The following is a 16896-nucleotide window of genomic DNA, read 5'->3' as shown; positions in this document are numbered from 1 at the left end:
TGCGGGCACGCGGCAGCATTTGATCTGGCCCGAAATACAATTTTCAAACAATAAAACCTCAGCCTATTTGTTATAAATCAATTCACAATACGCTTAAGCCATAACGGCTTATAATTCTCAGTAATGGTAAACATTTGTTTGAATGTTTCAGAACATTTCTGCGTTGATTTTGTAAAGCCCTCAGAGGAATTACACAACCCTGACAGTAGTGCACTACAATGTGTGTGTATATATCCAAAGATAATACATAAATTATATTAATGGTCCACTGTGACACTACTCGAATTATATTGGCTCGTTTATTGAAAACCAGCTGCAATAACGTCAGTGTGCAAAACTAACAGCGAAAATCATGATGTAAAACAAAATGTTTAAAAAAAAAAAAAAAAGTGTGCAAAGACAAATATAAAATAGGGGCCTTATACAAAATCATAAATTAACTTGTCATGCTATTATTGTCAACATACAATCGTGAAAGAGGCGACTGGAAAGGACCGTAGGTTTGTTTGATAAAAATGGAAAATATAGTTTTATTTTGTAGTGTTTTTTTTGGAGTCAAATTCTAAATGTTTTGATTAAGCTGCAACTCATTTAAGTGTCACCGGGAGATAATAGCTGCCCGGAGAATATTTTTCAATGAATGAGGAGCAGCACAGGGTTCCTCCAACTTTGGACTAGTGGCCAATTTATTTTTTTAATTGGGTCCACCATAATATCTCAGTGTAAAGCTGCTTTTTCATGATGTACCCTCTTGATGCATCTCATTTTGTTGTCATCTTTTAGACTCAGATATTCACAATACGTTTCCTCAAATTGTGGCTTCAACTCTGAGACCAATTCTGCCTAGCAACAAGTGACCCCTAAGCGGTTCTGTGGCTGTGTTGAATTAAAAGTTTCTAAAACTTGTTTCTAAATTTGTAGTCCTCTACTGGGGTAAATGAATGCAGTCGGTAGTGTGTGGTATAAAAGAGCTGCTTTGGCCGCGGTTCTTTTAAGGTGGGATCGGCCTTCACGGAGCTGCTTCTAATGACGCGTGACGGGGAGGACCGGATTGATTGGCGGCTGACGTGGAACCGGGATGCGATGAAGGATTTAGGGCGGGCAGAAGTCGGCGAAGTAAGGATGCTGCAAGGCTTCCTCTGCGGAGATCCTCTGTTGTGGGTTACATTTCAAAAGGTTCTGTGTGGGAGGACAAATAAAATGGTCACTGGGGCTTTCTTATTTTTATTTTGTGGTACACTTACGACATATTTATTTCCATGTTTTCCCAAATTCTAACTATTTAATTGGGTGCAGTCAGGGCTTCCTTTGGAGCCCTCTGTCGCTGGGCAGAACGTGTGCCGTACCTGAAGAAGGTCTCGACCTGTGCTGCTGAGTTTGGGCACCACGTTGACCAGCGAGGTGGTGGCTGGATACAAAGGATATGGCTGCAAACACAGCAAGCGGTGAGTCCAAACACACACGCACACACACACACACATGACACTTTGTACATGTGCTACCTTGTAGTCTGGGAGCTTGGTCATCATCTGCCACTGCTCTTCTGTCGGCGTTCCCAACAACGTGCCGGGCAGTTAAAGAAAGCGAAACAAAAGCTACAGTCACAAAATGTGTGGCGTAAATGGGAATTAGCCAATTGGACAAATCCAGTTTAAATGGAATAATCCAGATGACATTGTCAGGTTGAGAGAAAGAAAAAAAAGATATCTGAAGATTCTTTTCAGCTGGTCGTCCACGTCATTCCCGGGAAATAAAGGCCTTCCGGCGTTAGCGAGCTCTGAATCCAAAAACAACATCAGATACATAACTTCAGACAAACTAGGCTTATAGCACCATTTTTGTTTACAGTGTCAGTCAAAAAATAATAAGTTTGATGACCGGACTGTAGTGGTGTACCTAATGAAGAGTCCAATGAGTGTGTGCGTGCACTGAAAATGATACCTGCAAATATGCAGCCAGCAGACCACATGTCGATGGAGGTAGAGTAAAGTTTGGCGCCAAACAGCACATCTGGGGGTCGGTACCACAACGTCACCACCTGTAGGAATTTTCAATTTGATAAAAATGTACGGTACATAAAAAACATGACATCATAGGAAGTGTTTTTTTTAATATATAGTGTTTTCCTATATTTCCTATTTTATTGATTTAAATTCCATTTAATGTACACGAGTATCTTCCAATGATTTCAAAGGGCCTTCGACATTGAACTAGTTAGCGATTAGCGCGCTATACGGTAGCTTACCTCGGCTGAATAACACCTCACGGGAATACCGAACGCTCGAGCGAGCCCAAAGTCGGCCAGCTTCAACTCGCCATTCTGTAAACGCGAGCATGAATGAAACGGATGTATCAATATGGTGCATTATATGTCATTGCAGGTTAACTCACTCTGTTGATGAGGAGATTCTGCGGTTTAAGATCTCTGTGAAGAACATTGCGGCTGTGACAGAAAGCGAGTCCCTTCAACAGCTGGAACATGAACGACTGGAAAGACAAAGGAAAGCTGATGATGACACAGTTGGGCTGAAGTGACACCATTCTGATTTCTCACCTTCACTGTTTCAGGGTCTAAATCTCCATTGCAACTATCAAAGTACTTCTTCAAATCCTGCGTGGTGGAAAAGGTAAATATTAGCTCAGATGTCTACAAGTGAGCCGATTTGAGGTTTTCTCACCTGGTCACAATATTCAAAGACCAACGTTAGCTTCTTGTCACTGTGCAACACGTCGTGTAGTCTGCAAAGGACAATTAAATTAGGGATCAAAATTTGTGTAGAATTTGCATGTGCACGCTGGAGAACAGATGCAGAACTGGATCATTTTGAAAAGATGAATTATAATATGAAGTCTTTGTTTAGGAGGCTTTGTGAATTTGTTAAATTTCTCCACTAGTTTGGGATTTTAAAAAAAAGTCTGTAAATAATCTACATGCACTGACCGGACTATGTTTTTATGCTTGAGCTCCTTCAGCAGGCAGATTTCTCTCAGGGCAGAGCTTGGCACGCCCTGCAGGGGGTGGAAAGCGGTTAGCAACATCGTGCTAGCATGCACAAATGCACCAGTTCGAATTCAAACACACACCTCGTCGTCATCGTCCAAACGGACTCGTTTCAGGGCCACTATTTCGTGGGTTTCTCTGTTTTTAGCCTTGAACACAGTCCCGTAGGTACCTGAGGAATTGATGTCAATGTCACAAAAATAAATTAACTCAGATTGAACGACACTGCTGAGCTATATGAGCATGGCTGGCTAGTTAGATCATCGCCCCCAACGCTAAGAAGATCACACGGACATTTTTATGAGCACGTTTACATCAACCTTACTATTATAAATATGGAATGAGCAAGCACACGACGTAAAAACCAAGCTAACATCAGCTAACAGATAAGATGCATAGAAGCTAACATAGCAATAACGCAAAATGGCATAACAGCGAGTATTTATGAAAACTTACCCTCGCCGATTTTTTCGAGTTTTTCATATTTCTGCATGGCCGCCCTGTTTTAGCCGGCTAATAAGTAGCCAGCGGAACAACCCAGTGACCAAGCCCCGAATTTAATGGGGGGGTTGTTATGATTGCTAGCGTTAGCTTTACGCTAACACTTGCTGCTCCGGAGCGCGCTGTACAGTCGGGCTTGTTGCGCCCCCTACAGACCAAATAGGCGCATTACCTCGTCAAAACCTGCTGTTAAATAACACTGTATGCGTAAATACTATTTCAACACTTTAAATGAGAAATATTCCAAAGACATAAAAGAGACAATTTCATTAAAGCATTCTTTATTCACAATAGTCATGTACAATAAGCTTTGAATAGAGGTAAATTACATTTAGAAATCTTAAAGACATTGTAGTAGTGTTTGTTTTTTTTCCCCACATCTGGTCCACTTAAACTAAAATCTCTTATCTTAACTCATTTGACTGATTGGATGTTAAATTAGCATCTCCGGTAAACATATTTGAGCGTGGTTCATTTCTGGCCCTCAGCTCTTTGTCTTCGGATCAGGTCGCAATACAATCCGCCTCGGCGCAGCAGTTCCATGTGAGTTCCAGCCTTAAAGAAAACGTTGTTTAAAATCATAGACAAATACCTTAGATATCTCCAGGATTTAGTGACTAACAATTACTTAACGACAAGTACTTTTTTTCACCAATTAATGTTGAAACTCACTTCTACTATGCTTCCATTGCTCATGACGCAGATGAGGTCAGCCGCCTGGATGGTGCTCAGGCGGTGGGCGATGATTAGAACAGTGCGCCCCCGGCTGGCCCGGTCCAGAGCCTCCTGCACCACTCGCTCCGACTCAGCATCCAAGGCGCTGGTGGCCTCGTCCAGTACCAGGATGGTTGGATTCTTAACGAGGGCCCGGGCAATGGCGATGCGCTGTTTCTGGCCTCCTGATAACGTCACCCCGCGTTCGCCTGGCATGTAAAGATATCAGAGCCAAGAGGTAAGCAGAGCTGCAGTGAGCAAGTGGACACATTATGAAAATCTGGTACCTAGCACGGTGTTATATCCCTCTGGGAAAGTCGTAATGAATCTGTGAGCATTGGCTTGTTTGGCAGCGTCAAAGACTTCAGCGTCGGTGGCCTCGGGCTTCCCGAAGCGGATGTTGTCCATGATAGACGCTCCAAACAGAACAGGCTCCTGTTGAGGAGAACGTGACACAGGTCCATTATGCAAAGTCATTATCTTAATTGACCCATAATGGATAAAAGATGATTTTCTTTTACTTGATTAATAAATCCAATAACTTGTCCCCTGAGCCAGCAGAGATCAAGCGTTCGAATGTCGAGTCCGTCCAACATTACGACGCCGCTCGTCGGGTCATAGAAACGTTCCAGTAAGGACGCGACTGTAGACTTGCCTAAAATAAACAACAGATGTTGCACATTATTGTACAGTTTACATCCGGCTGGCTGATGACATCATTCATTACCGCCTCCAGATTCCCCGACAATGGCGATTGTTTTGCTCGGTGGCAGCGTTAAGTTGAACTTGTCCAAAATCTGATGGCCAGGTCTTGTTGGGTAACTACAAATATAAAACGCCCCAAATAAACACAGACCCGTAATGGTAGCGCTTGATGTTTCTTGTTCACTGAAATGTCAAAAAGAAGGCTCCAACCTGAATGAAATGTTGAGAAAATCAACTCGTCCTGTCAGAGAATGATACGGAATGCGTCCCCCGCCGGAAAGAGGAATTGAAGGTTTCAACGACAAATATTCAAAAACACGAGCACCAGCGCTTGTTCCTCTCACCATCTGGAAAGAAAATGTGGAGGCAATGAGAGCGAAGCAAAGCCAAGAATCGACTTCTGAATTTTATTTCAATTGACTTACCTGCCCAAATAGGATAGATATACTAGCTAAGGACCTAACAAAAAAAATTGGTTAAAATATTTCTGATTGAAGGCATTTTTATCAGATGAGATTTCTATTACCTCTGCACTGTCTGGGAAGCAACCAAGAAAGACATGAGGTCTCCAGGCGACATTTCATTGCTCGAAATTAGAGTTCCTCCGGCAAAAATAGTTCCGAGAACAATACCTGCAAGGAGATAACGAAATAGCTGCAAACTTTTTTCTTGAGTAATTTCCTTCCTGGTTAAAATGATCAGACTCACAGTTGAGAGCGATGTTTGAAAGTCCCTGGAAAACAGCAATTCCAGTCCCAAGATTTTCATTCATTTCACAAGATTTGTCAACTTCGTACGCGTACAACCTGGGAGGAACGCAGCAGAAATGAAAATGTCATTTAAACGCAGCTTCCGGTAATAAGAAATGAAACGCTTTCCACTTACTGTAGCTCCCGCTCTTCCATGGCAAAGGCTTTCACTGTTCGTACATTACCGAGAGCCTCATCCGCCACTCCCGTTGCTTTGGCAACCTTCATAAAAACAAACAATAGTTAATAGCTGCAATACAGTTCCCAACTAAAAAAAAAAAAAATCCTCACCTGTTCTTGAGCTAACCGGGAAAGTCTTCGGAGGAACGAGCCAATGAGAGCTCCCGCCCCGACTAGACAGGGGAGCACCACCACGGTCAACCCGGTGAGTTTTGGAGAGATGACGTAAAGCGACACAAAGCATCCCACTGTCTGCGTGATACTCCGCAGACCCTAAAAGCATCAGCAAAATACACAAAATTGAAACGCCGACAACTTTTAACAACTCCAACTACTGCATGTCCTAAAATAGTGACTTGGCGCAATAGAAAATTAATAAATAAATAACCACCTCCACCTGAAGGCCACTAGTGCGTTTGCGTCGTACCTGCGAGATGACCAACTTAAAGGAAGACTTGAACTCCTGAATGTCCGCTGTCAAACGATTCACCAGTTGTCCAGTTTTGTTAGCGTCAAAGAAAGCCACATCTTGTCTGAGTGACAAAAAGGACATCAACGACAGGACGTGTTTTCAGTAGTTAGGATTAAATACCTCAGTAGGGAGGCGAAAAGGGTTTTCCTCATGTCCGCCGCCACCCTTTCTCCGACCTTCGATAGCAGGATGATATAGCCGCTTGTCAACAAGCCCTGTTGTATATTTCCCATCATTAAAGCAATTACAGCAACGTTATCAATGGATCGGTTGTTTAGAACGTTTTCGTACTTGGATGGCGTACAGTCCAAGCAACTTAAAAGCAGGTCCTCTCATCTCACGGACATAATTCCCAGTGTGTTCCCTCAAGTAGCGTGCTACAACATTCACCAGCTCCCCCAACATCATTGGAATTTGAATGTTTAAAACGGCCGCACCGAAAGCTAGCTGAAAAGAAAACAAGTTGATTATAAAGACAGAAATGTTGCGTTAGATTTCTGTGCACTGATTTACCACAACAGCGCATGTCAGCGCAAACAGTTGAGGCTTCACAAATTCCCACAGGATGTGCCATTTGAACTCTGGAGGTTTGGTCACAGTGTCCACTCGGAGGTTGTTGTTGTTCAGGTCCGCCTCGCAGTACACGGTGTGGTAAAACAGTCTCCCGGTGACTGTAAGTGCTGCTGGTGCGAGGATGAACCTCAGTGTCACCTCAGAGCGTTTAGATGCTCGTGTGGCTGATTGCCGCAGAGCTCTCTGGGCCACGGTCCACAAGCGACTGGTGACATTCCCGTGTTGACGAGAGGCGCTGAATACACTGCATCCTGAAGATGAATGCAATCTGTATACAAAAAAAAAAAGGGTTAAATTCCTTAATGAGGGGTCGGAAAATATCCTTGCATTTTCTATAGTTAATGTCCAAGAAGATACTAATACTCCAGTAATAATGATCCCATTTGTAGTTTATAAACTATTATTAAATGACCAATTTTAGGTATTTTTCTGGCTTATTTTCTATTAATAATATTGGCCTACTTTTACATTTTGTCCCTGATTGGTAATCATTTCAATTGAGATGGTCTAAAAGTAAAATTTGCTCCATATATAATTAAGTCAGACTTGTAAAAAATATAATGAATAAAAATATGTAGGTGTAATTGGTCTAAACAGAGTACATACAAGCCTGTTACTAAGTAAAACAGGGTTAAGGAGCACCAACCATTAAGCTGTCATAAGCCCACTATGCTAGCAGGTCACATTACCCTACCGTGAATATTTCCATAAACCAGCCGTATTATTGGATCGCAGATGTAACGACAGCGACCGCATTGGCACAGCAAAATTTAATTTACAGAAATACCACATTTTAACAGCCTTTTTTTTGTAAAATAACAAACAATAGTTTGTTATCCGAGGGCTACAAGCGCGCCGCCATATTGAATTCTCCCACAATGCATTTCTCACGGGAGATTGTAAATATTAGTTTTGGAACAATGTAATTCGTTATACACATAATTAATTTACGTTTAAAAATGATTTTTTTATATCTTTTCAATTGTTTTTGACTTTTTAAAACAACGTAACAAGAATATTACACAACCATTTGCAAAAAACTACAACTCTGTACCGGAAGTTGTCATGGCCAAAACCTGTAGTGACGTTTGTTTGTGAAAGACAAAAACAGTGGGCACACACGTAAGGTATGTTGTATTTTTGGAAGAGCTGGCCCAACTTAGACTGTCAAGTCGATTGTGCCATAAGGTGAACTTAAGCGTGCGGATTGAAAGACTGCGAGTCACCGTTGTGTTTTCGCTGAAGTGGGAAGCAAAAGGATTTCGACACCAGCGGATGACGGAGCGAGTCGGGAACAAAACAAACCGTGCACTCTGCGTGACCACGCTCGACTGGCTGAATCATCCCTACACTAGCCGACCACTTCTAACTCGCCGCGGGGACATTTATTTGTTGCGTATGGTTGGTGCATCACCCTGATTAATAACACATCAATTACTCCAGTGGGAGATTCTTTAGCCTTACGTCACAAGCTATCGTAAGTTGTCACGCTAATTTAGCATGTTGCTAGCCTGACTTGGGAGTTCTCGAGGTGGTGCAGACTGCAGCCACGTTTTTGAAGGTCTTGGTCGCTTTTGTATGGTGACACAGAAGCTGAGCTTCTTCGGTGAGTTGAACGACTGGGTAGAGAATGTGAAGCACAACCATGGCCAACTTGGAAGCCTACCGGGAATATCAGAGGATTGAGGACCTGGAGGAGGACTCTCCACCCGGGGAGGAGGACTTGCTGCTCCATGTGCCCGAAGGCCTAAAAGGTAAACAAATAAAAAAAGCTACCAAAGTAGCATACAAGCTTGACAAGTCTCACAGTAATCCTATTGACTTAATTTTCCCAACATTTGTGTCGCAGATTCATGGCACCACATCAAGAACTTGGATAACTTCTTCACGAGAATATCCTTGTGTGTTTTACTGTGACATTCATCATGATTGATTTACTAGTAAGCAATGTTGTACAAACTTGTTAAGACATTGGACACCAAAGTGCAACAGCATTGTGTGACTCTTTGATGTTCGAATTGGAAAAACATCTAAACACCAAACCGGGAGACTAGATCGACAAACTGACCGACCTCCCAAGTATTTTTATACTTCTCATTTAAATGTGTCACGTTTTCCCTTAACCCTTGTGTTCACATCTATCATTTCCATCAAAAGAATGGCTTTGCTTGTATGATGCTGTCAGAGTTCTTTGAACTTGTGTAAGTATTAATATCAGCTACCTGAAGATGATTTGATTGACACTTTTGTTATATTAGGTAAATCTCCTAGTACACCTTACCAGGTTTTTGTAGTTGAACTAAAATGGTTGAATTTCCCAGTCATGTGAATCACCCACAGCACTTGACCTCCCCTCGCATATTGTGTATTTTCCATTCCGGCTGTCTTGAGATAAATTATTCTGTGCTCTGCCAGTGGGTGCAAGTCTATTTTTAGGTTCTCTGTTTGTCAGAATGTCGCCACGGCTCGTGTTAATATCGGGCGTCATAAGATAATAACTAAACAGTGACACCCCGATGACTCATCTTGCGTAATACGCCACTGACTGCTGCTAATTCAGATTCTCAAATCTGTATTTGTCACCCACATTGATGGTATCTCTACATCTTTTTACTCTCATCTCCATTCTATATTGAATGGTACTGATACAAAATGGGTGGATGACAAATTGGGTTGTTAGATCGATGCCAGGTCTTGTGCTAGCTACTTAACTTTTGTTTTTTGGTGCTCTTCAGTCAGTTTCTGTTCGTCGTCACGTTCACGACGTTCTTGGTCAACTGCGTGGAGTATGACGTCCTGTTCGCCAACCGCGCTGTCAATCACACGGGGCAAGGTCACAACCCATTGGACAGGAGCAAGGTCACCATCCCCGATGCCCTTTTGCCCAGCCAGCAGTGCACTGAGAGGCAAGAGCCCTTTCATTATTTATTCATCTGCATTGTTTTAGAACTTTTTAATATATATGTTATATTTTGTTTGGCTTAAATATTGTGGCTGTCTTCAAGATGATACCTTAAAATAAGGTTGGTACAGACACCAAAATCCGGTGTTGATACTTGCCCAAAATGTCACTATTCTCTTGGATTTGTACATTTAACTTGAAACAAAAAGCCCAAATTTGTTTTCCAAGTAATTTTTTGCTCTAAGCATTGTGACGCCTCGCCAAAAAATATGACGTGATAGTTTTTGATAACCATAAATACTCAAGCTGCACATTTGCAAATGGTTGTCATCAATAATCACACATTTGTAGTTTCAAACACATTTCTGTGACTACAAAAAATGGAATAATTCTTGCTTTGTCCAATTTTTATTTCAAATGGACAAGTTGTTCCCTTCTTATCAGTAGTAGCATGTGACTGGTTTTCCTGTTGAGACATTTTCATGTTGATGACACTGAAGTTGTTGTGCTCCACATTTAGTAATTGATCCATGTCAGTGAGGTAAAAGTGGTCAGACGAGACGGCAGCATCTTGGCCGTTGCCGACCGCCACATGAGACTTTGCTGGCGAGCTGTGAGGAACAAACTCCGCCACATGTTCGCATGTTTTTCCTCCTTAGTAGCCTGGCTCGTGCTTATTTTCCACAGCTTACACAAAAATATAAAAAAAAAAAGAAAGAAGAGGTGCAAAACCACTCAGTCCTTTTCTGAGTTCCCAATGATGAGGAGCGGCTTTTACAATTTTAGATTGGACTGGATAAGATGCGTCGTTATGAAGAATTTGTTAGGCTCATTGTCAAGGACCTGTCAAATAAAATTTCAAAACTTTTTAGAGATGATAAACCTGCAATACCTGAAAATAACTATTGCAACATTATTGTTTTTTTCCTCCTTAATTATGTCTATTAGTTCTTTGTTCCCTCATTGTCTACCTTTTGTGCTTCAGGATCCAAGCCAACAGCTGGATCATATTCCTTCTCATCATGGCGGCCATCTTCTGGCTCTATCGACTCATCAAGGTCATTTGCAACGTCCTGAGCTACTGGGAAATCCGGCAGTTCTACATTAAAGCGCTGAAGATCAGAATGGTACACATTTCCAACAGTGTCCACGAGATTCATGGCTTGAGATTTGAAAGGAGACTTATCCTGCATTACGCAACTACCATCACATTATCTCTCCTCTCATCCATGTCGCTAACGTGCAAATTTGAATCTTCACCCTCTCGTTGTCCCAGGATGAACTATGCAACTTCACGTGGCAGGAAGTCCAAGACCGCCTCATCAGCCTGCAGCGAGAGCAGCAAATGTGCGTCCACAAGAAAGAGCTGACGGAACTGGACATCTATCACCGCATCCTGCGCTTCAAGAACTACATGGTGGCCATGATCAACAAATCCCTGCTCCCCGTGCGACTGCAGCTCCCCCTAGTGGGCGATGTGGTCTTCCTCACGCAGGGCCTGAAGTACAACTTTGAGCTCATTCTTTTCTGGGGCCCCGGCTCGCTGTTCCAGAACAAGTGGAACCTGCACCCCAAATACAAACGCAGCGGTAATCGGCTGGAGCTGGCGCAGCAGCTCAGCAGGGTCATCCTGCTCATGGGCCTGGCCAATCTGCTGCTTTGTCCCTTCATCCTGGTGTGGCAGGTGCTCTACGCCTTTTTCAGCTACACAGAAATCATCCGGCGGGAACCCGGGAGTCTGGGAGCTCGGCGCTGGTCCCTCTACGGCCGACTCTACCTGCGCCATTTCAACGAGCTGAACCACGAGCTGCACGGACGCTTGGGCCGAGGCTACAAGCCCACGTCCAAATACATGAACTCCTTCACGTCGCCGCTGCTCACCGTGCTGGCAAAAAATGTCGCTTTCTTCTCGGGCTCGGTGTTGGCCGTTCTCATCGCGCTGACCGTCTACGACGAAGACGTCCTGACGGTGCAACACATTCTGACCGGCATCACGGTGCTAGGGGTGGTTATCACCATCACCAGGTGGCTTGCTTCATCCTCGTCTCCGATGTCCCGGCGGACACATTTGGAAAGAGCCAACGTTTGTTTTGTCCCACACAAGGTCCTTCATCCCAGACGAGCATATGGTTTGGTGCCCAGAGCAGCTGCTGCAGTGCATGCTGGCCCACATCCACTACATGCCGGACCACTGGAGGGGCAACGCCAACAAGAGCGAGACCCGTGACGAGGTGGCACAGCTCTTGCAGTACAAAGCGGTGAGTAGAGGGAACCTCGGTGGATGAAGTGTACCCTCGTTACACTTCCTGTTAAATTCAGCGCATCAAATGCTTCTGTCAGGTGTTCATCCTGGAGGAGCTGCTCAGCCCGATCATTACACCCTTCATTCTCATCTTCCTGCTGAGGAACAAGTCTCTGGAGATCGTCGACTTCTTCAGGAACTTCACGGTGGAGGTGATTGGCGTGGGGGACATCTGCTCCTTTGCACAGATGGACATCAGACGTCACGGGAATCCCACAGTAAGCAGAACTCAACAGTGCATCCACATTTGAGATTTGTTGCCTCTCTCTGGTCACTCTTGGTACTACAACTCATTTGTGGGTGCCTCTCACGTTTGAAAAAATAAGATGCTAAAAATAGGTACGTGTACACAAAGTCAACACACCTTTGCCAATGACCTCTTTTAATGATGTTTTTGCAGTGGCTCTCCGAGGGCCAGACGGAAGCGTCCGTGTACCAGCAGGCGGAGAACGGCAAGACAGAGTTGTCACTCATGCACTTCACTATTAAGAACCCACACTGGCAGCCACCGCTGGACAGCTCGGTATTCATCAGCCACCTGAAGGAGAAGGTGCAACACGACGCGCAAGGCGGCCCTTCCACGCAGCTCCTGCTCTCTGAGGCTCCTCTTTGCACATCGCTGCAGTCCAACGAGTCTGCTACCGCCGTGAGAAATCCCGCTGACGAACCTCGTCCATCGTCATGTCGCGATTACCAATTAATTCGACTGTTATCGTTCCCAGCCTGAGAATCTGCTGGCCAGCGTCTTGGCGCACCCCGTTCTCGCCGCGTCGGGACTACAAGGCAGAGATCATCGCTTTATCCCAGCTAGCACGGCAGCATCAGCCGCCGCTAGCGTCTTGGCCTCCTTGTCCACCTCTCAGCTGCCGCACACCGGCCGGGGCCGCGGGCAACGCCACCAAGCGTCCTCCGTACATCAAGACAGCACCATCTACCACAGTGATCGCACCGTGATTGACAGGTACCTGACAGACCTCAAGTGGTTTGTGTTATTATATTTATTACGGTAGACCAAATCCATTCCTAATATGTACCGTGTCTCGTTTTCATCAGCATGTCATTCAGCGACAGCCGTTTGCGGAGTAACACGCTGCACTCGGAGTTTGCCTCAGCAGAGATGAGCCTCCACGCTATCTACATGCACGAGGTAACTTTCATTTCACCACGCCAACTCCCTTGCCTTTTGTCGACATGCAATCTGTCTCTTTAGCTCCACCAGCAGACGTCGCACCCGCAGAGAAGTTCAGGGCAGTGGCCTGGCTCAGTGCCAATGACTGAGCTACACGGCAGGACTGGTAATTGCAAATGAGCACAACAGTGAAGGAACTTAAAAAAAAAAAGAAAACATCTTACCGGCATCACTTTTGTTTTGCATTACAGTCAAAATGCTTGTATTTAATTCACAACGCAAATTATCAGGTTTCCTGGCCCATGCTGGTCCCACGCCATCTTTGGTAACACCCGTGCACCTCGGCGGGTGGCAAGAAGAAGAAGAGGAGGAAGACGAAGAGGAACTAAATAGCGCATCCGCTAGGAAACAGGACACCGGGACTTGTTGAAGTGCCTTACGACATAAGGTGTGTGCGCTCTATTTTTAACCGTCTGGCTTAGCGCTAAGTACATCAAAGACTTGTTTCTAATTTGTTCTTAATGTCGTGCTCTGATGAGAAGAAGTACAATTAAAAGGTTAATTAGAAGAGAGATATTAAAGACTACCATGAGGACGTCTTTAAAGTGTCTGTCCTAATTAAGTAGCGTTTATGTGAGCAGTTCAGTGTTTTTTAATTTTTTTCATTTTAGTTTTTATTGTTGCCTTACTAAGACCTTCAAATATTTTTAACGCCTTTTTTCGTGTGCCCCCCTTTCTAGCGTTTACATTTTACTTTTCACCAATGAACATTGTGGCCTTAGAAGATCCTCAGCACGGACCTTTAAATCCATCCTTTTGACGCGAGGACATCTCACGAAGAAACCACTATCGTCGTCTTCTGTGCGGACATCAGGGAAGCATACATGTTTTTATCTTGTTCAAATGAACACGCGTGTGTGCGTCGGCAAAATGGTGTATTCACTAAGACCACTGATGGAAAAACACCAAAGGCGCTATATGCACCATTTGAGTATTTGTAGTGAACATCACAAGCCTCTAGTATTGTTTATTTTTTTTATTTTTTTTGCTGCATTCTTCCCGCATGGAAGTATCGTAGTTATTAGATCCTCGCGACGTGTCGTTACTTGAAGAGTCCACATTGTTAAATACATGCATATAAATAAGCTAGCACACGCACTGCTAGAGGAGTATGTGGCTCAAGGACTTGATTTGTGATTTTTACATGGAGCGTTTTGATGCTGCTGTCTGTGTTGGGTGGGTTCTCACACTCGCAGATTTGGTTCAGTATTAGCAACTCTTTTGTAAGATGTTTATGTAGTAACATTAAGACGGGCAAAATGTCCCACTAAAGTTAGGCCCAGTTGTGGTCACTTCCTGGTTTCATTCCCCAAATGCTGGCCATTAAGTCAGCACTGATCACAGACTCGAGGTCACACAGCAAATACGGGATTAGAACCCTCAACCTCAGAACAGTGAGGCATGTGTGCTTAACCACTAAGGTATCATGCTGCCATCCCAAATTTATTTGGAGGGAAATCTTTAAAACAAACAAAAAAAACCTAAGGCTTGCTTATACATATCTTGTTGATGCAAAAAGCGGTGAAGATTTTCTGGGATTTTTATTATCATTAATATTATTACCATTTGACTTTCATGAAGACATAGTTTTTATGAAAATATTTTAAAATTATTTAGTATTTTTTACCATTTTTTTTTCAGTGAACCCCAGAAAACTTGCATTTTAAATATATTAGCCAAATTCCCTGTGCATGTCATTTACTCCCTGTGAACTAATTTCCAAATTTACTAACTCTTGGTCTTTATGACCATGCGTTTTGACTCAATTTGCCTTTTTGTCGAGAGAAAGGCACTTAGCCTCTTTTTATATTTATTACCTTTTTCCTCCTCTGGTATGTAACAGCTAAGCATTATTTATTGCTAGAAAAAAAAAAAATCTCGTTTTATTGTGCGACAGACGGCAGTGCCCTCAAATTATGAGTAGCTGAAAATATATTACTAGATGGCATCACGTTAGAGTGGTTCATTCTTAGGGATAACATACATGTAAACATATCAAATAGGCACAACATATAGACAAGCCACTATTGCAGAGATGATTAGCAGCTCTTATCGTTCACGCAAAACATTTAAGCCTCTTTACGTCTACGGAAGAACAAATGCTTCATGATGCTAACAATCTCAGTACTTTGCACTGATATCTAAATATTTGCATCAAAATATAGTAAGCAGAGTTTTAAGTGTACATAAATGTATGTAGAGCACATGCAAGAGCTCAGAAAGGGAACTGAGCCGCCGCCACCTCGAAACGTTTGTATATAACGACTTATTTTCTATCGGCCGTATTGGTGAGGTCGTTGCGTCTGAGAAATTCACCTTGTAAACGACACTGGAGTTCAACGTTGCTTGTTTGTATTACAAACACCTCACTGCTGGTATTCTCCTTATTATTTTAAGCAGTGCCTTAGCATTAAGGACTCATATTTACTCTCTTGTCAGGATTTACATCTTCAACGGAAAATATTTGACAGTTTTGTGCTCAAGTATTTGCTTAAAAAGTGGCCCCAAAATAGTCGTTGCCATCCACTTGCGACAATAAAGCCTTCGAGTAACAACTGTGTCCCGGTATCGTCCACTTTTGTAAATAAATGCCCCCCCACCTACGTGTAAATAAATATTATTCATTATAATGCATTTGGCTTTAAAGAAGAACTGCAAAGAGACTGACAACATCCATATTTTAATTTATTTCTGCACTGTGCTGTCAACTATCTACGTACTGGCCGGCATCAGCAGCGGTGGCAGCTGCTGCATGGACAACCTCCCAACAACACACCAGTCAAGTGTCACAATGACTGGGGCAAGGTGCTAAATATTTTCATGCTAAAATGACTTGTACAACACAAGCTGTACTAATGCAACGCACCAAAAGAAACGTTTCGAAGCAGTGTCACGATGCTTGGTTGTTTTTTTGTGTCTGGCAGATATATATTATTTAATCTTTTTTTTTGTGTGAGTGTGTTATGTGATGTCTATTTGAAATAAAAAAAATCCAAGGTTGGGATTGAACACCGTGTGGGGATACCTTCTATATTAATAGATGAAAACAGAAATCATAATCTCAATATAGCTCTTATTCATTATACCATAAAATAATTAGCATTCCTATTGAATGTTGGTTTTCCTGTTTAATGTCTTAATGGTGACCTCCAGCCACACCAAAAATGATCTTTATGTTTAGATGAACCCTTCATTATTAATATCTTGTATTTATTTTATTTTTAAAGTTAATGTTTGTTATTAAAAATATGTCATTTGTTCCAGGTGCATCATGGGTGAGTATGCCAGCTACTGTTCAGTGTATTCTAGATTTGGGCAAAATGTTTTTGTTCCAATTATACAGAAAATGTGTATTTTCTTGCAAACATGGAGCATAAATGTATTATCAACACTCTTACACCTTGAAGCACAGTTAGAACAGAAGTAGTAGTACAAGCATACTTGATATCTGCTAGAATTTCAAGTGGGGGCCCTCATCAAGTCGGGGTCCCGATGACCTGCTGCTGTCAATCACTAGTGTTGCTACACTAAACTATTCTAATGCAGTTGTTAAGTCATAATTACAGTCACGTAAATAGTTGTATGCGAAAAGTATTTTAGGCCATAAT

The 16896-nt window shown here is 42.9% G+C and overlaps 3 protein-coding genes across 6 annotated transcripts; 1 reads left to right on the top strand and 2 right to left on the bottom strand.

Annotated features, from left to right (window-relative positions):
* Nucleotides 1–280: 280 nt before the first annotated feature.
* On the bottom strand, nucleotides 281–3665 carry cdk5 (cyclin dependent kinase 5). The gene is made up of 12 exons (XM_088396646.1): nucleotides 3458–3665; nucleotides 3085–3173; nucleotides 2942–3009; nucleotides 2679–2739; nucleotides 2555–2611; nucleotides 2392–2487; nucleotides 2246–2320; nucleotides 1942–2038; nucleotides 1708–1777; nucleotides 1503–1563; nucleotides 1347–1427; nucleotides 281–1179 (listed from the first exon to the last, which is right to left on the bottom strand). The coding sequence occupies exons 1-12, from the start codon at nucleotides 3492–3494 to the stop codon at nucleotides 1093–1095; spliced, it is 879 nt and encodes a 292-aa protein (XP_088252772.1). The 5' UTR covers nucleotides 3495–3665; the 3' UTR covers nucleotides 281–1092.
* Nucleotides 2438–16297, top strand: atg9b (autophagy related 9B). Of its 4 annotated transcripts, none has more exons than XM_088396632.1 (16): nucleotides 2438–2627; nucleotides 4206–4454; nucleotides 8486–8649; nucleotides 8745–8790; nucleotides 9034–9096; nucleotides 9631–9801; nucleotides 10783–10924; nucleotides 11074–11822; nucleotides 11902–12055; nucleotides 12138–12317; nucleotides 12500–12745; nucleotides 12822–13060; nucleotides 13153–13246; nucleotides 13310–13394; nucleotides 13519–13676; nucleotides 13969–16297. In XM_088396632.1, exons 3-15 carry the CDS (start codon nucleotides 8541–8543, stop codon nucleotides 13656–13658), a joined length of 2418 nt encoding a protein of 805 aa, XP_088252758.1. In that variant the 5' UTR covers nucleotides 2438–2627; nucleotides 4206–4454; nucleotides 8486–8540; the 3' UTR covers nucleotides 13659–13676; nucleotides 13969–16297. The 4 variants fall into 4 exon arrangements, with proteins under 4 accessions (XP_088252758.1, XP_088252757.1, XP_088252760.1 ...); XM_088396631.1 differs by lacking the exon at nucleotides 2438–2627 and adding an exon at nucleotides 3849–4045; XM_088396634.1 differs by lacking the exon at nucleotides 2438–2627 and having other exon boundaries at nucleotides 4200–4454.
* abcb8 (ATP binding cassette subfamily B member 8) lies at nucleotides 3767–7791 on the bottom strand. The gene is made up of 16 exons (XM_088396635.1): nucleotides 7590–7791; nucleotides 6836–7163; nucleotides 6614–6769; nucleotides 6443–6537; nucleotides 6278–6383; nucleotides 5962–6123; nucleotides 5807–5892; nucleotides 5630–5727; nucleotides 5448–5553; nucleotides 5347–5380; nucleotides 5132–5268; nucleotides 4944–5038; nucleotides 4738–4871; nucleotides 4504–4651; nucleotides 4175–4425; nucleotides 3767–4057 (listed from the first exon to the last, which is right to left on the bottom strand). The coding sequence occupies exons 1-16, from the start codon at nucleotides 7685–7687 to the stop codon at nucleotides 3974–3976; spliced, it is 2118 nt and encodes a 705-aa protein (XP_088252761.1). The 5' UTR covers nucleotides 7688–7791; the 3' UTR covers nucleotides 3767–3973.
* Nucleotides 16298–16896: the final 599 nt, after the last annotated feature.

This window comes from Syngnathus floridae, chromosome 14, assembly GCF_059516105.1.
Source record: "Syngnathus floridae isolate MCC-2025c chromosome 14, RoL_Sflo_1.0, whole genome shotgun sequence".
Lineage (NCBI taxonomy): Eukaryota > Metazoa > Chordata > Actinopteri > Syngnathiformes > Syngnathidae > Syngnathus > Syngnathus floridae.
The sequence above is the reverse complement of the archived record's forward strand: the minus strand, read 5'-3'. Positions and strand labels throughout refer to the sequence as shown.